Source organism: Leopardus geoffroyi, chromosome B3 (genome assembly GCF_018350155.1).
Source record: "Leopardus geoffroyi isolate Oge1 chromosome B3, O.geoffroyi_Oge1_pat1.0, whole genome shotgun sequence".
Taxonomy (NCBI): domain Eukaryota; kingdom Metazoa; phylum Chordata; class Mammalia; order Carnivora; family Felidae; genus Leopardus; species Leopardus geoffroyi.
In genome coordinates, this window is record NC_059337.1 from 145,423,817 (window position 1) to 145,447,500 (window position 23,684).

At 50.8% G+C, this 23,684-nt stretch overlaps 2 protein-coding genes across 7 annotated transcripts in view; one reads left to right on the forward strand and one right to left on the reverse strand.

Annotated features, from left to right (window-relative positions):
- Positions 1–1,141: 1,141 nt before the first annotated feature.
- Positions 1,142–9,430, reverse strand: BAG5 (BAG cochaperone 5). Of its 3 annotated transcripts, XM_045448368.1 has the most exons (3): positions 9,222–9,430; positions 8,231–8,468; positions 1,142–5,476 (listed from the first exon to the last, which is right to left on the reverse strand). In XM_045448368.1, exon 3 carries the CDS (start codon positions 5,446–5,448, stop codon positions 4,105–4,107), a length of 1,344 nt encoding a protein of 447 aa, XP_045304324.1. In that variant the 5' UTR covers positions 5,449–5,476; positions 8,231–8,468; positions 9,222–9,430; the 3' UTR covers positions 1,142–4,104. The 3 variants fall into 3 exon arrangements, with proteins under 3 accessions (XP_045304324.1, XP_045304323.1, XP_045304322.1); XM_045448367.1 differs by lacking the exons at positions 8,231–8,468; positions 9,222–9,430 and adding an exon at positions 7,369–7,555; XM_045448366.1 differs by lacking the exons at positions 8,231–8,468; positions 9,222–9,430 and adding an exon at positions 6,911–7,139.
- Positions 7,648–23,684, forward strand: part of LOC123582125 (cytochrome c oxidase assembly factor 8) — a 45,985-nt gene continuing 29,948 nt past the window's right edge. For 2 of the 4 annotated variants that reach the window (XM_045448371.1, XM_045448370.1), the window contains exon 1: positions 7,685–7,868. In XM_045448371.1, coding sequence (XP_045304327.1) covers positions 7,746–7,868 — 123 coding nt within the window. In that variant the 5' untranslated portion in view covers positions 7,685–7,745. Of the gene's footprint in view, positions 7,869–23,684 lie in introns of all 4 variants that reach the window. The other 2 variants (XM_045448369.1, XM_045448372.1) reach the window with 2 other exon arrangements.

Consider the following 23,684-nt stretch of genomic DNA (forward strand, 5'->3'; position numbering starts at 1 on the left):
ACCTCACACCCCCCTCCAGGGGCCCAACTCGGGCCGGCTTGCACCCCAGCTGGCGCTTTTGCTCGCCAGGGCCTCGCCCCAGCCCGCTCGGGGGTTTCTGCCGCCCAGTTCCTCTAGGGCGCCCCCCCCCCCCCAGCCCCCTCCCTCAGCCTCCGGGCCTGTGGCGCCCCCTGGCCTCTGCAAAGCACACTCAGCACCTGCCCCGCCCTCCTGATGTCCAGACGTTTAGGCGAGAGACAGCGCCGGGGTGCCCAGTACATGTCCTCCAGCACCTTAACCACCCTGGGTTCTTTGGGGCAACACGGCCTGACGGGTATGTTCCACCCAGCAGCACAGCATTCAGCACACAGCACGAGCTGGACCACCCGGGTTCGAGTGTCCTTAAGTAATCAAAGCCCGACGCGGTATACGGTGCAGGCAGAGGCAGAGGATTTGTTACACGTTTCCAATTTCCCCCAAGGGTCTTTTTGACCCGTACAGCTGGTTTCTTTTCACTTCTGGGCCTATGACGCATCTGCACAGCCGAGGACACGCCTCTGCTTCCGTCGGGACCATCTGAAGACGCCAGCAGGTAGACGGGAGACAGCAGGGAAGTGCTCGTGGAAGGCGAGCAGCAGAAAAACCAAGCTGCCGCTTTCCCGTAACAGGCGGAGGACACGCGGGGAGGCTGCCCCGAGTGACAGAGACTTGTCCTCGCGGGAGGCAGAGCGGGGAGGCGGCCGAGGGCCCCGGAGGCCACGGCGCGATTTCGGGAGCCCCGGAAGGACCGACAGGTCGGAACTCCGAGCTCCCTCCGCAAGACGTGAGCTTCAGTACCTCAACTCAAGCCTTTTCTCCGGGGGGAGGAGCTCCCCAGACTCTCCCCTTTCCTAGGGTAAGGTCAACTCCTGTGCGTGGGCCCCGGGGGAGCCGCTCTCCGACGCCCACGCTTCCGGGGCTTTTTACACAGGTACCCCTTCACCTGCCACAGGACCCTGGCCTGTGCTTAGTGCTGTCACCTTCTTAGGCCACTGCCACCAAACGGACCTACGGAGCCCACCTTCCCCTCGCCTGGCCCGCTCGGGCAAGACCTTTTCCTCCCCAAAGCAGGCAGTCAGTGAAGGTGAACACATCAGAACAGAACTCACACCTCAGACTCGTATCCTTTCTCCACTGCAAAGATAAGCTAGGAGATTTTTATTTCATTATTAAGGGCACACTAATATCTCAAAATACTGCATTATTTCAGACATACGGTTGCAATAGTCATACAACGAATAGAGAGGGGACAGGAACCAACACGCTGGGGTAACACATCTGTATTGTACATCAAAACCAATGGCAAATAGTTCTTCGGTTATTCTTAGAAAAATACTAGACACGTTAAAAGCTGAAAAGCTTTGCTCAAAAATAACCTGTGTGTATAGGATAAGCTTAGACTTTCAAAAACCAGATAAAAACTGGCAAAGTAAAACATGAGAAAAAGCGATGCCCCCCCCCCCCCTCACACACGATACCTTGTAACAGATACACCACACGCCAAGGCGTCGGTCGTTGTAGCAAAATAAAGCATCCCACTGTACTGCGGAGACTCACCACCTTTATTTTCACAACTACTCCATTATAGGTCCGTTGACTTTAATCTAATTTGGGTAAGGACCGCCCTGAAGGCAAAGCTGTCTGCACGGGAGGTAAAGAAAGCAAACATTCCCAGCCAGTTTCTGCTTGAACATGGGCTACACGGTTTAATGCAGACCCAAGGCCAAACGTTTTGCGGGGTAGGATTTCCTTCCAGGACAGGTTCTCCTCAGGTCAGGTCAGGAAAATACAATACAATGTAACGAGCCCAGTTTATGGTTACATGCGGCAGGCCCCATTAACAGACACCGCCCTGCGAGGGACAGGAAGCGTAAATCCCGCGTCACCAGGGTTCCTTAAGAGAATAATCAGGCGTAAGTAACTGGAACAGGCTGGGAGACAGGAAACGTCGTGCCTGAACACTCACTCAAGGCTGACCCGATCACCTCCGTGACCAAAATGACCCACGTGGGAAATCCCCATGGCTCCACGCAAGACATCGGTGCCCTCAGACCAGGGCTCCGGGCTTAGCGACACGGGCCAGCGCGGCCAGAGCTACGGCAAACCTTGTTTGAAATGAACAGCACCGGAAGGTCCCTTTTCAAAGAACAATGGATGCTTGTGAAGGAAATGCTGCCGCCAGACTTCCAAATCTGACGTTGACATTGAAGCAGAGCCTTGCGCAGGACACGCCCGACGCGGCGGAGTCAGCCCTGATCGCCCGGCGGGGTGACTGAGACGGCACTGAATTGAAGAAGTCCGAGATCTGAAAGGGCCCTAAAATCAGCGTGCAGAACAGCAAGCCTAAAAGGACTTTGGCCAAAATGAGCTGCCAGTGACCTGCGGGGTGTGCACAGGGAGGGGCTCAAGGCCCCAACACGCGGAAGCCCTGTGCACATGTGCCAGTGCCTTTGACCCCACCGCCCACTGCATCTAGAACACTTCTAGCAGGAAAGACACGTCAGGGCTTCTCATTACGGGACAAAGTGAAAATCTGTTAGGGCCACACTTTTATCATTTTTAGGTATTTAGGGCTATTCCCTCATCTCCTACTTTCAGCTGCTTACACAGTTACCAAATTAGTATCTCTGAGAGAAAATTACAGACTATAGGGTCCAAAAGATGTGCTCTAACAGGATTCTTCTGTGAAAAGTGGGAACAGAAAAGAGTAGTCTGTCTGTTATAATACTGGGACCGACATGTTATGGAGGCACTTCAGAACTTTGGGAAATTCTTCTGTTCCCATAGACTGGCAGCCACGAAACTGAATCCTCAGGAAGCATTGGCAGAAAGACGCATGCCTTCAGCAGGAGGAAAGACACGTCCCGCGTGGACAGACCTGACTGGCTCTCTCGGGCACTAGAGAAACACCCGGGGACCAGTGACACGAGCTAAGGAGCGCGACAGGTGCTCAGAGCTGTCTTGCGGCTTCGTCCCAGAGCGCGAGGGTGTGGGAGGCTGCGAGCAGCGAACTTCCTCAGACAAGCTGGAAACATCTGGTCCCACGCGGCTCCCGGCGGGTTCTGCTCTCAGACGCTGTATGATAGCAGCAGGTGGGTTCAGGGAGTCCGTCCATCACACGGTCTCGAACGACAGAGGCAGCCCATACCGCACCACGTTCAGACGTGCTGGCTTAGTGTTAGCAGCCTGACATTGGTAACTAATCTCTGGTTTTCATCACCCTGCTACACGTAAGGGTGTCTCCTTTTCTCTTTCTTTTTTTTTCTAAAGGTCTCTTAACCTTACCTAAATGTTCCCATCCTTACTAGTTACTACGGAAAATTATAGATTCAGGTTGTGCAAACAAGGGCGACTTGAAGGCAATTTGATGTTTGCTCCCTTCTTCGATGCAGTCTCAAAGGTTTCTTTGCTACTAGCTTTCATAATTGTCTTACGTTGCACACAAAAATAAGATTTTCCCCTCTAAGTGCAGAGTATGGGGGAAAATACAGACACCATTTTTCAAACAAAAAACGCTTATGAAAAAAACAGAAAATCTGAAAACAAACAAAAAAACCCCCACCCTATTAACTTGGGTTGGACCAATCAGGCCTTAGAAATTGAGGGGGAAAAAAAAGCCTTCTGCTCTACTCAGCATAATAAAACACATCACCGTATTGCTTTTGTGTTTGGACGTTACTTCCATTTAACCAAAAACCTTCCCCCTTCTCATAATTGTTCTAGTATCGTATGAGGTTATGCCTACATGTACCTGAAATGTCCGCATTTTAATGCCTGCACAACGCACTTAGAGATCACAAGAGCTGCCCAATTCCACTTTCTGATGAAAAAAAACCGCCAAAAACCACACCACAACATACAAATAATGATCCAAATGGAAAAGTTAATGTGCTGTAATCATATTCGTTTTGCAACATCAAAAGCAGCAGAGATACCGAATAGAATTTGCTTCAATCATAAATAGCGAGATCGAAATATGCACGTATAAATTCCATTTCGGCTCCACGAACCGAAAGCTCTCTCTAAACACACAGAAGGATATATAAAGTGCAGAGCAGAACTCGCCACCGTGAGGCCTGCGGTACGTTAGTACTCCCATTCGTCGGATTTCAGGTCGAGATAGCTGAGGATGTTCTGGGCGAGCTTCACCGCCTGCTTCCTGGCGGCTTTGCACTGCTCTTCCCCTTGAGGGTCCACGGCGTCCAGGGCGAGCAGCTGCTTGGTGAGCAGCTCTTCCAGCCGGATGTAGTTCTTGTCCGTTCGGTTCCCATCAAATGAAAGAACCTCTCCCTGGATCTCGGACAAGTTTCCCAGGATGTCCCAGACCGCTTTATGGGACGGGTGCTCCTCGGAAGCGAAGGACCTCCTCTTCTCCAGGGCCTCCTTCAGGTCGATGTAAGTGATGAGGGTCTGCACCTCGATCACCGCTCTTCTCCGAGCCTCCCGGATGCAAGGGTTCTTCTCCAGACTTACCTCGTCCAGCTGTCCGATCAGCCCCTGCAATTCTGTTTTGGAGCTCAGGTACAATTCAGGAGGATTCTGTGCTCGAAGGAACTCGTTTTTTATTTCTCTCATTCTCTTGAGGACCTTTTCTATCTTTAAGATGGAATGATTCTGTCCCAGGTCAAATGCGTAGGTGCTATCTGCTTCCTCTTCTAAATCCAAATATTTCAGTAACTGGTTGATATCTTCCACCACCTCCCGGCGGTAATTCCGGATCTCCGTCCGCCCGCACACATCCAGAGCGTCCAGATCCGCGATCAGCCCCGAGAGCACACAAGATAAGTGCCTGCAGGTCTCATTATTGTTCGCTCCCATCAGCAGTGCAATCAGAGTGCCCCTGGCCTTGTTCACCTCACACATCACAGAGTTAATTTTGGCAACTGAAGGATGCGCGTCCTCGGAGAGCGGCAGGGAAGGCTGCCTTTTCGTGCAGTCTTCGATAATCTCTTGCACCGCACAGATTTTGGTTAAAGTGTGATACCTTGCTTTGCGCAGGGAGATCTTCCCCCCGGTCTTGACGTGTGTCAGCCTCAGAATGATGTCTTGGATGCCTTCTTCAAATTCATCGGTTACACAGTTGCCCCCACTGTAAAAGGGCACAATCTTCTCTTTCACCAGGGACTGGGCTTCTTGAAAAATGTTCTGTATCTCGATCCGGTGTGGGTGGTTTGCATTCTGCTCTAACTCTTTGAGAAGACGCTCTGTCTCTTGTGCTGCCCTCTTCCTCGCTTGCTGAATGTCTCCTTTTCCTTCAGTATCTACAGAGTCTATTTCAAAAAGCTGTTTTGTTAAAACCCTCTCCAGTTTCTTGTAATTCTTGTCATCTGACAGACCACTGAAGCCAATTACTTGCTGTTCTATACTTTTCACTTCCTTTTGGATTTCCTGAAGCCTACTGATGGATGGATGTTGATTTCCCATATCCATACTTTTGCTGTGTTCAGTTTTAGAAGCACTAAAAAATGACAAGAATGACAAATTACACAAAGCCTCTTCAGAACGGTGACTGTATATTTATCCTGAGATTCTCATTTAAAAAAATGTATTTAAGAAAAAGGGCCCGGGGCCCCTGCATGGCTCAGTCAGTTGAGTGTCCGAACTTCGGTTCAGGCCATGAGCTCATGGTTCGTGGGTTCGAGCCCCGCGTCAGGCTCTGTGCTGACAGCTCAGAGCCTGAGCCCGCTTCGGATTCTGGGTCTCCCTCTCTCCCTGCCCCTCCCCCTATTGTGCATAATCTCTCTCAAAAATAAGCATTGGGAAAAAAAAGGGCCCGTCATTGCTGTGATCCAAACAACAATCATACTCAAGGGCAGAAAGAGTGACTAATCCACCTTCCTGAAAATCACCTACACAGCAGAGATTAAGAACAACGGCTTACTGCAGTGTGGACTGAGTTGGAGCTCTGTGCCTGTGAATTTGGAGTTTCCTCAACTGTAAGAGAGCAGCCTATGTCTTTATACCAACAGAATGAAATCAACTATCCTCTTAGAAACAGCACGAGTATCTTAGGTATTAAGTTGGAACCTGGCTGATGGCAACAGCAGGCACCTTTGGGGGATGTAAAACAGTGGCCTCTTATCTTTTTACCTTCACATGGGAACAGTGCCATCTAAGCACTCACCTGACCAAAGAGCTATGCTTAGTTTCCAGAAAAAGGTAATTAAATAAAACAAATGCGGGGCGCCAGGGTGGCGCAGGCGGTTAAGCGTCCGACTTCAGCCAGGTCACGATCTCGCGGTCCGTGAGTTCGAGCCCCGCGTCGGGCTCTGGGCTGATGGCTCAGAGCCTGGAGCCTGTTTCCGATTCTGTGTCTCCCTCTCTCTCTGCCCCTCCCCCGTTCATGCTCTGTCTCTCTCTGTCCCAAAAATAAATAAACGTTGAAAAAAAAAAAATTTAAAACAAATGCCACTGCATCCCAATCGCCACCAAAAGTCCCCACTTCTACCGTTCCTCGCCACCCTTCACGCACGTGTACAAAGTTACCCCGTTTCTCCCCGCACCCTTCTAGCACCTCGCAAACCTTCCCTGCAGAAGTAGAAAATTGCCCGGAGAGGGACAGGTGACTGGTACCGTGTTAAAAGCACCACGCTGGGCTTTGGAGGGCTAGTACCTCCCCGGCCCCGGTCACGTTCGCCACCCCCTCCCCCAAACATGTGACAGCTAGGAGCAATTCGTTCATTAGCCTCCCATCAGGAGTCGAGAATGGCTTAACACGTTTTCCCCCAAGCTCTCGGGTCTCCATCACAGCTCAATGGGAGAGTGGGTCATCAACTGAAACCGACCCCCTGTGGGTGTCCCGGCCAGGAACATGCCTCTGGAGCCCCACGAAGGGCGGGCTGCCCGGCTTCTTCCTCTCCGCCCCCCTCGCCCTTCTCTGCCAGCACTTTACCCAGAAGAGTCTAAGCCGGTTTGGTCTTGGCTTCCCGAGGTGAGGTGGCGAGGTGGAAGGTCAGCCCTTTACGGGGTGCGGCAGCGGAGCTGAGCCCCTGGCTGCATCCCTCTCACCCCAGCCGGCTAGGTCTGAACCGGGCGGCCGGTGAAGGGGCCGGCGGTGGCGCGGCAGCTACTGGCCGCAGCGGCCGCTCCGGGCGTCTCGCCCGGGCCCCCAACGCGCCCGCCGGCCCTGACCTCACAATGGCCAGCGCGGGGAGGGGGCGGCCGCTCTGGGCCGGGGCCGCGGAGCCCCCGGGCGGGAGGAGGCCCCGGGAGGGAGGCGAGCGGGCCGGCCCGCGTCGGACGCGAGGACGGAGCGGCGCCGAGGCCCGGCCGGCCGGGCCGGAGCGGGGGTCGCGCCGGGGCCGGGGTCGCCCACGGGCCCGCCAGCCGCCGCCGCCGCGCCGCGCTCACCTGTGCCGCCCGCGCCATCGCGCACTCCGCCGCCGACGCCCAGCGACTCCGCCGCTCCCGCGGTCGCCGGCCCGCGGCCCCGCCCCGGGGCCGAACAGCCCCCGCCCTGGGAAAACGTCCTCCGGCGCCGCGTCGCGCCGCGCCCGGGCCGCGCCGGCCACTATCGCCTGGCACAACAGCCCGGAACTGCCGCGGCCCAAGAGCGGCCGCCGGCGCCCTGCGCCCTCGCCGGGTCCACCCCGCGGCCGGTGCCACGCAGGGAAAGCGCACCGTCGGCCGCGCCGCTCCCTCCCGCCGGCTTTGCGACCGTGCCGTAACGCAGCCGCTCGCGCCGGCGCGACTCTGCCGTGCGCCGCGGCAGCCGGGGGACGCGGGCGATGGCCGCCTTGCGGCCCCGTAGGAGGGCTCTGGTCTCTCCGCTCTGCCGCGCCTTCTCTGGACCAGGCTGTCAGCTCGCTCCCGAGCGAGCTGGGGAGCGCAGGGATACGGCGCCGAGCCGGGTAAGCGGGATTCCTGCAGAGGGTGGGCCGGGACGGGGGACCGCAGGTGGCGACACACCCAGGCGGCGCTCCTCAGGGACACCTGTGGGTCCCGCACCCCTTTGTGCCGGGCTGCGGCGTCCGCTCTCCGGGAGCGGGGTCCTTGAGCCCGTCCGGGCCTGGCGCGGAGCAGCGCCCGCGGCCCGCGGGGGACAGGGGCGTGGCGAGTGGGGAGTCCCCGGCGCGAGGGGCCCCAAGTGCCCTGCGTCAACTCCCTTGGTCTCTAGGAACTGAGGGTGTCGCTGTCACGCCGGGGACTGTTGGTGGTCGGAACTTTTGCTAATTCGTACCTCCGAGTCAGCTGTAGCGAGTTTGTTACGTACCTTATTTGTTCCCGAAGGTCGTTCTTTCTTAAACAGCTCTTGATGTGCACAGCATGTTTTTGTTTTGTTTTGTTTTGGGTCTGTGTTTTGGCTTCGTCAGGATTATTAGTCCTTTTCGTCAAGCTATGGCACGCGTTATCATCGACTTTTGTCGGACTTCACGTTGAATAGTTTTTCTTGTTTGGAAGCTATTTGCATAGACGCATGTTACAGGTTGAAGGTCCACAAAGATGAATATCTGTAGCAACAAAGAATGACAGTTTTTATCAATTGCACTTTTTTGGGAAAGGATTTTTTTTTTTTTTTTTTTGTCAGTGGAGTTCTAAGCCTTGAGTCCACCTGTCACAAGAAAATGTCGTCTAACTGTGGAATGCGCTGCAGTTAAAATATTTAAACAAAGCATACAAATACTAACACTTCCTTTTGCCAACAGGCTAAGGAGGGGGCCTGGAAAGCCCGGGATAAAAAAAGCCAGTTAAGAATTCCAAAATGAGCCTGCCTGTAAATTTTCATTTATTTTAGCCTGTTGCCCGTTAGCATTCTTTTATAAATGCAGCTTTGAAGTTCTGCCTGGTTTATAGTTTAGAGAAGAAGTTAACAGGGCAACTGGTCACCCAGACCTCCGGTCTCTAGCTCAGCTTCCTGTTACAGTGGCCACAGCGGGGACTTTCATTCCTACAATATAGAAACCCACCCAGCATCTCAGTCTTTGGGCAGCAAGGTATTCAACAGGTATCTGAAAATGCTCCGGGCAGGCAAACGTAACATCAACCAACTGTCCCTAGGATGAGGACTTACCCTAGCTTATTTTGTGAACTAGGGTGCCCAAGGGGCACCTGGCTGGCTCAGTCGGTAGAGCATGCGACCCTTGATCTTGGGGTTGTGAGCCCCACACTGAGTGAAGAGATTACTCAAAAATAAAATCTTTAAAAAAACACCCAAACAAGGTTTCCTTTATTGTCATATATCCTTTTGCTGAAGTCAGTCTTACCGTGGGTCTAATCCTCAGGATGAGACCTTTCTTCCTTTTGTTGTCCAAGTGACAGTGGAGCAGGGGGCTGCTCACCCGCTGGGCCGCCTGAACTTGTGAAGGTGTGGATTGTGATGCCGACAAGTGGATAAGCTGCCTGTGAGTCAGACCCGGCCCTGCTCTCCTGCGGAAACCGCTGCTGTGTTTTTGTAGGACGCGCGCCCCATTGTGCTAGGTCTTGCACAGAACTTACAGGATCAGTTTTTACTTCAGGGCGATTTGTGTTTCCTGTTTGTTTGGGCGTATCTCCCTGTGCTCGCTGAGTACATGGCTGGCTCTGTCCAGGTAGTTCAATTCCTGCTGCACAGAGAGATTGTTGTCTTTCAGACTTTGATTTTAAATATTAGGCCTTTTTTTTTTTTTTTTAATGGTTACTTATTTTTGAGAGGGAGAGCGCGAGCGCAAGTGGGACAGGAGCAGAGAGAGAGGGAGACACAGAAACCAAAGCAGGCTCCAGGCTCTGAGCTGTCAGCACAGAGCCCGACATGGGGCTCGAACCCACGGACTGTGAGATCATGACCTGAGCCGAAATCTGGCGCTTAACCGACTGAGCCACCCAGGCGCCCCAAGTTTTTAATTTTAATTTCAGTATAACATACACTGTTATGTTAGTTTCAGGTGTACGATACAGTGATTCAACACTTCCTTACATCAGCCGGTGCTCATCCCAACAGGTGTCCTCCTTCATCCCCCTCTCCCTCCACCCCCCCCACCTCCCCTCTGGTGACCATCGATTCTCTACAGTTAAGAGTCTGTTTCTGGGGCGCCTGGGTGGCGCCGTCGGTTAAGCGTCCGACTTCAGCCAGGTCACGATCTCGCGGTCCGTGAGTTCGAGCCCCGCGTCGGGCTCTGGGCTGATAGCTCAGAGCCTGGAGCCTGTTTCCAATTCTGTGTCTCCCTCTGTCTCTGCCCCTCCCCCGTTCATGCTCTGTCTCTCTCTGTCCCCAAAATAAATAAACGTTGAAAAAAAAAATTAAAAAAAAAAAAAGAGTCTGTTTCTTAGTTTTTTTCTGTCTCTTTTTTTTCATTTGCTTATTTGTTTTGTTTCTTAAATTCCATATATGAGTGAATCATATGGTATTTGTCCTTCTCTGACTTATTCACTTAGCATTATACTTTCTGGATCCGTCAAAGTTGTTGCAAATGGCAAGCTTTCGTTCTTTTTTATGGCTGAATATTCCATTATATACGTGTATCCCTTCGATTTAGTGTTTTTGTATTTTTTGGATGAATACCCAGTGGTGTGATTACTGGACCATGGGGTAGTCCTGTTTTTAATGTTTGAGGAACCTCTGTATTGTTGTCCAGAGTGGCTATACCAGTTTGCATTCCTACCAACGGTGTAGGAAGGTTCCCCTTTCTCCACATCCTCACGACATCTTTTTCGTTAATTCTTTGTTCTCCACTTGAGTTCAGGAAAGGTGCTTTAGGACCTACGTGATTTATTCCCATCTGCTGTCTCTGGTACCCTGAAAAAGTCAGCTAGGACTCTTGATTTCAACTCAGGTCATGATCTCATGGTTTGAGAGATCGAGCCCTGCGTCAGGCTCTGCACTGACAGTGGGGAGCCTGCTTGGGATTCTCTCTCCCTCTCTCGCTCTCTGCCCCTCCCCCCTCAAAATAAATAAACGTTAAAAAAAAAAAAGTCAGCTCTAAAATTAAGTGCTTTCTAGGCACTTAACACCTGTTTATTCCTTGTCTCTGTAGTTTACATCATCGGCTCCTAAAAGTGTTTGCACATTTGGAATCATCTGGAAGACTTTAAAAAATACCACCCCCTCTCCCCACCCCCTGAGATTCTGAGGTGATAGGTCTGGGATGTGGCCCCAGGCACCAGGATCTTTAATTATTTATTGGTTTGTCTAGTTTCCCCTGCCCAGGTTTATTGAAGTATAGCATCAGGATTTTATGGGGGAGTCTAAAAATGAGCTCACAAGGGGCGCCTGGGTAGCTCAGTCAGTTAAGTGGCCGACTTCGGCTCAGGTCATGATTTCACGGTCCGTGAGTTCGAGCCCCGTGTCGGGCTCTGTGCTGACAGCTCAAAGCCTGGAGCCTGTTTCAGATTCTGTGTCTCCCTCTCTCTGACCCTCCCCCGTTCATGCTCTGTCTCTCTCTGTTTCAAAAATAAATAAACGTTAAAAAAAATAAAAATGAGCTTACAAGTTAGAGAAGCAGTGGTTACGTTATACACATTACTGTTTGCTTGTAGTCCTGGGACGCCTGTTTGGCTCAGCAGGTTAAGAGTCCAAATTCAGCTCAGGTCACGATCTAGCTGTTCCGAGTTTGAGCCCCGTGTCAGCCTCTGTGCTGACAACTGGCAGCCTGGAGCCTGCTTCAGATTCTGTGTCTCTCTCTCTCTGCTCTTCCCATGCTCATGCTCTGTCTCTCTCTCTCTCTCTCTCTCTCTCTCTCTCTCTCAAAAATAAGTAAACATTAAAAATGTATAAAGTAGACTATTTGCTTGTAGTCCTAGATTCATCAACACAGCACTAGTTTGCGTTAACCAAGTGTTTGCACACGCTGGTCTGTGAACTTTGCCTGTTTTCCTCTTCGCACGGTTCTGTGAAGTAGGTGCTTTTACCCTCCCCGTTGTACAGACCAGAAAAATTCAGTGCAATAAGATGGAAACATTTCCTCAAGATCACAGCGCCTGCTCATAAAGAATATCTATCTATATCATAGTTCCTGTATCTAGAGGATAGTGAATTAACATTTTTCTTCTAGTAACTTTTGGATCAAAAAAAAAAAAAAAAAAAAAAGCCCAAACAGGCCCTCAGCAGGAGAGGTAATATTTACAGATAAATAGTGGGAGTCCTGATCCCATATTTTGCTTAGATTTTCATTAAAGAGAATGATTTTCTTTTTTTTTTTTAATTTTTTTTTTAACGTTTTTTATTTATTTTTGAGACAGAGAGAGACAGAGCATGAACGGGGGAGGGGCAGAGAGAGAGGGAGACACAGAATCGGAAACAGGCTCCAGGCTCTGAGCCATCAGCCCAGAGCCCGACGCGGGGCTCGAACTCACGGACCGCGAGATCGTGACCTGGCTGAAGTCGGACGCTTAACCGACTGAGCCACCCAGGCACCCCAAGAGAATGATTTTCAACAGTCCCCTCCCCTCAAATGTAGCTTCAGAGTAAACACATGAGGGAAGTTAAATGCTAGACAAATGAGAAAGTGGTGAGTGGTCTCATCAGAGGATTTTATTTATTTATTTATTTTTTAAAAAACTTAAAAAAAATTTTTTTTTTTTAGAGAGTGCACGTGCCCATGAGCAGGGGAGAGGGGCAGAGAGAGAGAGAGAATCTTAAGCAGGCTCCACACTCAGCACAGATCCCGATGCAGAGCCTAGCACAGGGCTTGATCCCACAACCCTGGGATCCTGACCCGAGCCAAAATCAAGAATTGGATGCTCAACTGACTAAGCCACCCAGGCAGCCTCATCAGAGGGTTTTCAAATAGCATGGAAATTTCTAGTATTTAAAAGGCTTTCAATAAATTAGTTGGAAGAAAATTAAAGCTGGGGCAGAGGACTTTAAACAGCCCAGGGCCTGGCTGTGACTGGCCTGGTGTTACCCAGCAGAGTCAGGGTTGAAAGGGGCCTTTCTCACTCTCTGCCTCCTGTTCAGATGTCCCCGCACGCTGTTTCTTCATGGAGTGAAACAGTTACAGGGTTTCCCCTTGTTCTGTTCATGTGGAGAAATACATTCCTTTATTTTCTATTTTTGTTATTTATGGGAAATGTTAAACTTGCAAAAACAGAAGAGTGTAAAGAATGCTGTGTGTCCAGTACCCTGCTTCTACCCCTGTCCGCTTGGGAGTGTTTATTTCATCTTTACCCATCCATTCCCGGCTCCCAGATTACTTTGTGGCAAATATCAGATTTCACATTTCATTTGTGGAGCACCTCGGTGGCTCAGGGTTAAGCGTCTGACTTCACCTCTGACTTCAGCTCGGGTCATGATCTCACGGTTCTTGGGTTTGAGCCCCGTGTCAGGCTCTGTGCTGACAGCTCGGAGCCTGGAGCCTGCTTCTGATTCTGTCTGTGTGTGTGTGTGTGTGTGTGTGTGTGTGTGTGTGTGTGTCTCTTTTTCTCTCTCTGCCCCTCTCCTGCTCATGCTCTGTCTCTCAAAAGTTAAAAAAAAGGAACATTTCATTTGTAATATTTCCTATGTATCTTTTTTTTTTTTTTTTTAATGTTTTGAGAGGGGAGGCGGGGCAGAGAGAGAGAGGGAGAAAGAGAATCCCAAGCAGGCCCCACACCCAGCGTGGATCTGGACGCAGGGCTCAGTCACAACTATGAGATGGTGACCTGAGCCAAAATCGAGAGATGGACGTTTAACCGACTGAGCCACCCAGGCGCCCCAAAGTTCATATTTTTTTTAACTTTTTTTTTTAATGCTTATTATTTTTTAGAGTTCAAAAGTTCGTATCTTTTAGAGTTACATATGGGGGCGTCTGGGTTGCTCAGTCCGTTAAGCATCCGACTCTTGATGTCAGCTCAGGTCATGATCTCATGGTTCATGGGTTTGAGCCCCGTGTTGGGCTCAGTGCTAACATTGCCGACCTGCTTGGGCTTCTCTCTCTGTCCGTCCTCTGCTCATTCTCTCTCTCTCCCTGTCCCTCTCAAAATAAGTAAACTTGAAAAAAAAAAAAAAAAGAAAGAAATAGGGGCGCCTGGGTGGCTCAGTCGGTTGAGCGGCTGACTTCAGCTCGGGTTATGGTCTCACAGTTCATGAGTTCAAGCCCCGCGTCGGGCTCTGTGCTGACAGCTTAGAGCTTGGAGCCTGCTTCAGATTCTGTCTCTGTGTCTCTCTGCTCCTCACCTGCTCATGCTCTGCCTCTCAAAAATAAATGTGTTAAAAAAAATTTAAAAAAAGAGATATGAACTTTAAAATATATATATAAACATAATAACTAAAATACAACTTCAGCAAATGTTCAGCGTTCAGTTTTTTTTTTTTTTTTTAGATTTCTTCAGTTATCAGAAATGTTTTTTGCTTTTTTTTGTTTTGTTTTGCTTTGACAGTTTTCTTGTATCAGGATGCACGTTAGGGCTACAGATTGTGATTTATTGACATTCTTTTGGTTACTTTTTAACCTATAGGTTTTGACTCCTTCCCCTTCCTTTTTTCAAAGTAGTTTATGCGGGAGGAGGGGAAGGATGTGTCCTTTTGAATTTTCCACAAACTGTGTTTTGCTGTTGCTTTCCCAGGGTGTAATGTACCGTGTTCCTCCCATCTGTGTGTCTCCTGTAAATTGACAGCTGCAATCTAGAGCCTTGACCACATCCACATTTGACTTTGTTTTTGAGAAGACTAACTTCGTTGGGGGATTGTGTTCCTCTATCAGGATTGGCTGATTTCTGATGTGAAGCCAACGTTTCACTCCCAGTATAAACCTGTTTAGTCCTGATGTGCTGGTCTTTTTATGTACTGCTGAATACGGAATACTGATGTGTCTACGTCTGTCTAGAATGGGAGGCTGGGATCCCAACCCTCCAGAAGGAAGACTTTCGGTTCCCAGCCCCGGAGTGTCAGGACTGCAGACCTGCAGGGACACCACGTTTTGCCAGCATCTGTTCCTCTCATCGTTGCCCACCGGTTTCCCCAGTGGTGTAGTGTGACGCCTTCACTCAGGAGCTTCGTGTTCTGTGCAGGCACTTCCGGGAAGGAGGGCCTAGGGGAAAGTCTTTGGTTCCAAATCCTGGCTCCTCGTGGGGAGGTGGGCCGGGGACTGTGCCGGGAGAGCCCAGGAGCCTACTGTAAGCGGGAAGGGGTGGAGAAGGAGGCTGGGCCTGCAGAGCTGGAGGAGGAGAAGCCCCCCCACGGGCTGCCTGGCTGGCAGTTTACATAGAAAGAGGAAAAAACGGGAGGGGTTGTTCCCTCCCAGACACGGTGATGAACGCTCAGCTCAGTGTGACAAGTATGTACACGCACGTTCCTTTCCTTGTCCTGGCTGCTCGCCAGGAGAGCTGATGGGTTCTAGCCTGCACGGCCCCCGCCTCCTGTCCCGCCCGAGACAGCCACTCCACTGTGAGGAAGCCGTGCATTCCATGCTGCTGCTGTGACAGCCGTAAATTACGGTAATTATTCTAACCTCAAAGGGAGTCTTCCTTTTACAGAAGGACTTTTTCCTCCCCCAAGCTCCTTCTCCTCCCTTTTAAGTAGCAGTTCTGGGGTGAACAAAAACAGAACATATATTTACTGGGGAGCGCAGAAGAGCTCACTCTGCTACAATTAAGATAAAATCTCTCAAATTATAGTGGAAAACTGAGGGTGGTTGAGAGAGCTGGTTGACAGAGTTCACCTGTAAAGCAGATGATTTAGGCAATAGCGAGGTGACAAATGAGGAGGGGTCACTGAACACTCCTGGCACCTCCTGGCGCTTCTGCATGTGTGGGTAGCTCGGGAAAGCCGTGCGTTGTTGGGGTGACTGCTTTGACGTTTCCTGATAAGGAGCCTGTAAGAGGACGATACCTATACCGGGCTACGGTTCTGGAGGGTGGTGAGCCGGTGGAACACAGCGGGGGGGACACCTGCCCTTCCGCCCCCTCGCTGCTGTCCTTCAGCGTCCTCGGTCGGCTTGGGGGAGGGCAGGGGTCCCCATCTTGGGATGCAAGTCCGTGGGGCGAGCCTGGGCCAGCTGCCTGTTGCCACTCACCGGGTCCCTGTGTGTGAATCACGTTTAGTTTCTAAGACTAAAGGCTTTGGGGCAGAAGTCCAGGAATATTTGTGGAAAGGTAGGGTTTTAAAAACATGCTTTTTTTTTGGAAAACAAAAGGAAAATGTAGAGATCATATATTGTTTTTAGAAGGGTGGATGAGAGGGGCGCCTGGGGGCTCCGTCGGTTAAGTGTCGGACTGTTGATTTCAGCTCCCGGTCGTGATCTCGCAGTGTGTGAGTTCACGCCCCGTGTTGGGCTCTGCACTGTCAGTAAGGGACTCTGTCCCTCTGTCTCTCTGCCCCTCCCCTGCTTGCTCGCTCACTCTAAATAAATAAATAAATAAAGGATGAAAGGTTGAAGATCTACACACCAGTCGTATTTGACGACGACAAGTGGCAGTTTCAGGTCTTAGGTAAGCAGATGAGGGCGTCTTTCTGCCAGCGGGGCCCTGGCGCTACGGCACAGGAAGGAGGAATTCAATCGCTTTTGTGGACCAGCTGGCCCTTCGTTTGGAACTTTCCACCTTGGCTGTGCCTCTTCTGGTCCAGCTTTGCGTGAGAGAGACGCTCCACAAGTGCCAGACAGAGGTCACCGTGATCAAATGTGAGGACGTGTGAGTCTGCGAGAAGTGGATGCGGGACGAAGCGAACACCTCGGTAGGTGTCGCAGCTGTGGCCACGCGGACGTGACCGCTGTGTCTAGGACCTGTCCCCGCTCCCTCCTGGCCAGCCGGCCAGCCTGGCTTCCCACTTCGCCGCAGCTCGGCCCGGCCACCTACACCAGCTCCTCCCAGTTCTCCCACTGTGCTCCAGCTTACTGCAGAACAGCCCGTGAGGCGCGCCGCTCTGACCGCACAGGCCGGAAAACCTGGAAACTCGGCGGGATCTCGCAGTGACGGACCCTCGAGAAGAGTCTTGACAGCCGATGGTGTTTGGCTCGCTCACAACTTCTGAAAGTTCTGGCACCAGTTCCTCAATAATTGCCATAACTAGCTTGTCAGGTGTCCTTCCAGCAGAAAGTTCAAGGGCTTTTTGACGTTGAAGTGCATTTCTTGCATAAGCAGAGAGTCAACAGGAAAGATTAAGACTGGGAAGAACAGGGGCGCCTGGGTGGCTTGGTCGGTCAAGCATCTGACTTCGGCTCAGGTCATGATCTCACAGTCCGTGAGTTCGAGCCCCGTGTCGGGCTCTGGGCTGATGGCTCAGAACCTGCAGCCTGTTTCAGATTCTGCATCTCCCTCTCTCTCTGCCCCTCCTCTGTTCATGCTCTGTCTCTGTCTCAAAAATAAACGTTGGGGCGCCTGGGTGGCGCAGTCGGTTAAGCATCCGACTTCAGCCAGGTCACGATCTCGCGGTCCGTGAGTTCGAGCCCCGCGTCGGGCTCTGGGCTGATGGCTCAGAGCCTGGAGCCTGTTTCCGATTCTGTGTCTCTCTCTGCCCCTCCCCCGTTCATGCTCTGTCTCTCTCTGTCCCAAAAATAAATAAACGTTGAAAAAAAAAAATTAAAAAAAAAAATAAATAAATAAACGTCAAAAAAATTTTTTTTTTAAGACTGGGAAGAACATTCCTCTAACAAGTGCAGTCCTGCCGCCTGGGGCTCGAAGGCTCCTGGGAGAAGCAGACGTGCCAGTGCTGTGAGGAGCCTCGGGAGCCCGCGGAGAGGTGCCCTTGTCTGTGAAGATGAGGGGGGAGCCCGCGGAGAGGTGCCCTTGAACCCGGGGCCGTGAACATGAGGAGGGAGCACGGAGGACAAAACACGCGGGCGGAGGAAGGACAGAAGCCAGCTGGCGTGGCATTAAAGGAGCCTCCTGTGGGTGGAGGAAAAGGAGAGATTGGGCCCCAGCAGGCCCGGGCTGCCAGACCACAGGAAGGGGTTAGGTTCTCTCCTGAGGGTAATGATAATCACCGAGGAAGATTTTACATTTTACGGGAAGGGGCGGCACAGTTCGGTCAGGGGTGTGGGAGACATTGCTTCGCAGCAGGGGTGGGTATGGGGACAGAGTGGGCGGGGAGGGGGCAGCCTGGAGGCGGTGGTGCTGCTCAGACCAGCCCATCAGGAGTTGTCACGGGGCCAGAGACCTCACCATGGCGGAGGCGCGCGTGCGTGCGTGCGTGCGTGTGTGTGTGTGTGTGTGTGGTGGGGGAGGTTCCTGCGGCCGCCCGAGCCGAGTCCTTCAGGTCCTGGCATGGCGGTGCCAGAGTCCGGTGGCCAGAATTCTGCGAAGCTTATTCCTTCAGCCACAAAGAAGGCTTCTCAAAGGACAGGGTGTGCCTCTTTTTAATTCTGATCACTGCGGGCCCTCGCCTTTGCTGCTGTGAGAAAAAGGGCCGTAAGTATTGGCAGTGATCATGAAATAAGTTAACTTGAAACAGGTGGAAAGTTTGCATTCCAGCGGCTTCCTCCTCCAGAAGTCTGAAGGTGATAAAAACGGTCAAGTACAGGAGGAAGCAGCAGGGCCTGCCAACAGACACGCTCGGAAAATGAGGCGGACGGGACAGAGCTCTTGTGGCAAACGTTGCAGGCAAACGTTTTCTTTAAAAACGTTCTTCTATTTTTCTCATACACACACTTACGTTTGCTTGCTTCTAGAAGACGTTATAGGAAACCTTTTCATCATGTTGATAGCTTTGGAAGTTCTATTTGGTTTCATCTGTTTTCTCATACATGTTGGTAGAAGAGCGAAACCACCTTGGGTGCTTAAACCATTGAAGCTGCTGCTCTCTACAGAGTGCCGAAGGGTGACGGCGTGGGCCGCTCTTGGGCCGCTCTGGTGCGAGGCACTCGGGAAACATGCCGACAGGGTGGTCTTCCCTCCTTGCCTTCCGAGAGAGGCCCAGAGGAAGCTTCTGGAGAGGCGCCACCCCCACCCCCAGGAGGAAAGAAGCATTCTCACCACCAGGAATGAAGGAAATCTACAGGAACAAACCTTGATTAAAGTAGTTCCTGCCCTCCTCTGGTCTCCATATATTTCTGTTCCTTTCCACAGCTGATGCTTCTAGTGCAGCCTAGTGTATCAGCACCGGGCTGCTGCTTGAGTCCTCATTTCCCTGTGGGGCCCACGCCTGCATGACCCCTGGGGCTTTCCTCTGTGGATGTGTCTCCCGTGGATTTACCCCCCAGGTCCAGCTGCAGACCCCAGGGTGGGGCGGGAGGGGGGGGGAAGCTTGGCCTCACCTACGGCTCAAAACTATAAATACTTAAGCTACGTTTTGACCACCATTTCCAGAGAACATCTGTAATAACTTGGTTAAAGTGGTGTGGAACATGTTATGAACCCTTTTGAAAAGCAGTAGGGAATTGAGGTGACTGGGTCAGTGCATTCGTGATGGGGTCTGCAGTGAGGAGTGTGGCCTGGTGTGTCCCAGCTAGCACTGACGTCCTGCAGTGAAGAGAGCTGCTTCCTGCGTTGTTAAGTTTTCATTGATTTTTGAGAGAGAGCGTGTGCCGCTCCCCGTCCCTCCCCCCCCCCCCCACTACCATGTGCAGGGGAAGTCCAGAGAGAATCCCAAGCAGGCTCGATGCTGGGCTTGATCTCACGAACCCGTGAGATCATGACCTGAGCCCAAATCAAGAGTCGGACACTTAACCGATCGAGGTACCCAGATGCCCTGCTACATTTTCAGGAAGTTTGCTAATAAACAGCTATAACTAAAAATTATATACTAAAATAAATTATATTAAAGATAATACATATTTAGACTTTCACATGTGTTTATTTTATTATAGTTTACAATCATCTCTGCTTTTGAGGTTATTTACGACTATTGTACCTACGTGGTAGAAAAACCACATAATGGTATACTGCTTGAAATTGTCCACAGTGGAAGGATTTGCACCATGGAAATTGGCAAATGTGCTAAATCAGGGTTTGAGTTATTGTTTTGTTGATTGTCTTGACTTAGGGAGGCAAAGGAGAAGATGTTAGTAATAGAGGTTAAATTAACAGGTATATCTTGTCTGTTGCCATTACATCGTGAATAGCCCCAAGTTGAGGAAACATTCTTCTAGTATTCAAAAGCAAAGAAATTACTCCTGTCTTTGACAAATAGGGCTTGTTTCACTTTTCTCCTGTCCTCCCTACCAAGTAGCCTTTGTGTCTGAAGGACACTAACGAGTCACTTGCAGCCATGGGCTGGCTAGTGATACAAGGTTGTGGCAGAAATCTGAGAAGGAGCCACAGTGAGACAGCACTTGGTGCCCACTAGAGTGGCTACAATGAGGACAAGATGCGCGGTGACAAATGCTCAGCAGGGAAACTGGAACCCTGCGCCCTGCCGGAGGGAGTGTCACCTGGTGTAGCTGCCGTGGGAAGCCGCGTGGTGGCTTCTCCGAAGGTTAAACATAGAGTTACCATGTGTCCCTGCCATCCTGCTCCTGTGTGTACCCCCGAGAGAATTGAAAACAGATGTCCACACGAAAATCTGTACACCAGTGTTCACAGCAACACAATTCATAGCAGCCAAAAGGTGGAAACAATCCAGATGCATTCAGCTGACGAACAGATACAAAATGTGTTATGGCCACGCTGGGAAATACCGAAATACCTTTTGGTTCAGCCTTCAGCCGTAACAAGGAATGAAGTTCGGACATGTGCTACCATGTGGATGAACTTTGGAAACATATTATGTGAATGTCAGTCACAAAAGAGTACATACTGTGATCTTCCGTTTACACAAAATGTCCACAGCAAGCAGATCCACAGAGGCAGAAATAGAGCAGTGGTAGTGGGGACTGGGGGACAATGCGGAGTGACTGCTCACGAGGACGAGGATGGGGTGGCTGGGGGCTGGGGGACAATGCGGAGTGACTGCTCACGAGGACAGCTTTCTCTTTGGGGTGGTGACAGTGTCCTGGAATTGGTAATGGTTGCACACCTCTGGGAGCATGCTGAAAACACGGAATTGTACGCTTCAGTGGGGTTAATTTCACAGTACGTGAATTATTTTTCTCTAAAGCCGTTGTCAAAACAATGAAAGCAGTTTGTAAGAATCGGTTGGCTGCGTGGAGTTTATCAGGAAGGGTGTGTGTCATGTTTCGTTACTGTTTGTAAAGTGCACTGCACACCCTTGCACTTGTATACCTCCCTCAGCCGTATTAATCAGGGACTGTGCACTGCCCGGGGTGGCTCATCCATCCCTCACCACTGCATGCTTCTCCCTGTGCCTCCGCCTTGCACCCTCCCCCGTGACAGCAGAGAAAGGCTCCTGTCCTCCCTGCCCCCACAGTGTGCTCGCACCCCCCCACCCCCCGCCACAGCAGGCCTGGGGGTCCCTCCCCCCACTCCTCTGGAGCCTCCGAAATGTTGCTTGAACTTGAGGAAGCATTCCATGTTGTGATGGTAATTGTCACCATGTTTTTTGTTTTTTTACTTTTGAAAGAGAAAGAGAAAGCATGAGCGGGGGAGGGGCAGAGAGAAAGGGAGAAAAGATTGGAAGCAGGCTCTGCACTGTCCACGCAGAGCCCAACGCGGGGCTCGAACCCACTGAGCCACCCAAGGACCCCACCACCACAGCTTTAACTCATTACAACTCCTTTTCGGTGATGGTGCACTTCCTGTCCATGGTTTTATTTTTTCACTCAAATGTTGTAACTTCTTTTACCTAATCTGTCAAGTCTTTAACAGTTTGAATTTATTTGTTAAAGTTTATTTGTTTTGTGGGGGAGGGGCAGAGAGAAAGGAAGAGCGAGAGAGTCCCACGCAGACTCCGTGCTAAGTGTCAGCACAGAGCCGGACGCGAGGCTCAAACCCACCAACCGCGAGATCGTGACCAAAGATCATGACCACGAGATCATGACCAAAGTTGGAGGCTCAACAGACTGAGCCATCCAGGCGCCCCTAAAGATTCTTTTCTAGAAACAGTTTGAAAGTCGGAGGAAATCCCAATATACTTTCCAACCTGTCCTGCTCATTCACTTATTCTAGACTCAAGATGGTTTTCTAAATGGTAAGCATTCTGAAGCTGAGGTGAACACACCAGATTTTCAATAAACTGTTACAGTGTTGTCCTGAAGGAGGAGCTATAACGTAACTCCAAAACCGCCTGTGGAGAACACAGGTCAAGGAAAAGGCTTTTTGCATGAATAGCTGTGCCTGCGTATTTTACAATAGAACTTGGCCTTCCAAATTCACAGGAGGATTTCAGAGCTCTTGTAACCTGAGACGCTCTCTGCAGCAAACTTGGGAACGACCCTTCCAGACCCAACCTGCTGCTCCTTGCCATGCTTTAAGTTCATCCTATTTGTAGAATGCTTGGGAACTTTGAAAATGTAGGAAGGTCCTAGCATCCAAGAAAAGGAGCAAATGGGCACACCGCTGGTGGTTTTGCTCGTAGCAACCTTCTACGGCAACGTCGGGTTCTTGAGATGTTTCATGTGTTGGTGGTGATTCGCGGGGCGCATCGAAGCAAAAGCTAGCAAGCTGTGTTTTCAAGGTTGAGTCTAGGGGCCTAAAGGGATGTCAGCCCACACCGGGGAAGGTGCCTGGGGGCAATGTCCCCAGCTGAGCAGACGTCCACCTTCTTGCTCCGGCCCCTCCCCCTGCCCGGTGCTGCTGCTCACACTGCCTGACCTGCCGGCCGGCCACGTCGTATTTGTAAGCTAGCTGTTGTTTCTGCTTCAGATGAAACGATCAGTGAGTAGCCAAGTAGACAAAGCTGTTTCGTGTTAAAATTTGCAAACCCTGCCTCTCTGGTTTTAGTTCCTTGGAAGTCGCATCTTGTAACCGTGATGCCGAAGAACTGAAATATCCTGAATGAAGTACCTTCCAAAGGGAAAAGAAATGTTAATTATGTGCAGTGTGGTAGTTCCTTTGGTCTTTGTCAGCTTTAACCATTCTTTTTTAATTGGCATTTTAATTTGTATGCAGTAAAATGAATACCCCCACTTAAAGTGTACATTTGATGAGTTTGGACAAACGTGTGAATGTTTGCAGTCACCACTGACTTCGAGGATGCAGCACGGAGGGCTCCCACGGTACATCCTCTCTCATGCCTGGCTCTTTCCCTCTGTATTTTTCTAAGACTCGTCCATGCTGTGAGTCTCAGTGGTTTCACTCCCTCCCGTGGCTGGGAGTTTTCTAGTTGTTGGTGCGGGGAGGGCGCATGGGAGGCACTCTGTTGTAGCTAGAGGTGGAAGTCATGGTCAATAGAGCTTATTTGTTTTTTTTGTTGTTTTTTTTTTTTAATTTTTTTTTTCAACGTTTATTTTTGGGACAGAGAGAGACAGAGCATGAACGGGGGAGGGGCAGCGAGAGAGGGAGACACAGAATTGGAAACAGGCTCCAGGCTCTGAGCCATCAGCCCAGAGCCTGACGCGGGGCTCGAACTCACGGACCGCGAGATCGTGACCTGGCTGAAGTCGGACGCTTAACCGACTGCGCCACCCAGGCGCCCCTTATTTGTTTGTTTTAAATAATGTATAAGAGATTTCTAAATTGAATGGTACTTTTCCCCCATGAGTTTAGGTTACATTGATCTTTTTTTTTTTTTTTTTGAGTTTATTTATTTATTTTGAGAGCGATAGAGACCACATGAGTTGGGGGGGGGGGTGCAGAGAAAGAGAGAATCCCAAGCAGGCTCTGTGCTGGCAGTGCAGAGCTGGATGTGGGGCTCAAACCCATGAACCGTGACCTCACGACCTGAGCTGAAACCAAGAGTCGGACACTTAACTGACTTGAGCCACCCAGACAATGGATCTGCATCGGTCTTAAAGCAGACAAACGGAAAGCTAGTCTTTCGATTACCCAGCTGGTCCTTTCAC

Coding starts and splice junctions, on each gene's coding strand:
- BAG5 (XM_045448368.1), bottom strand. CDS start 5,448: ATGGATATGGGAAATCAACATCCATCCATCAGTAGGCTTCAGGAAATC.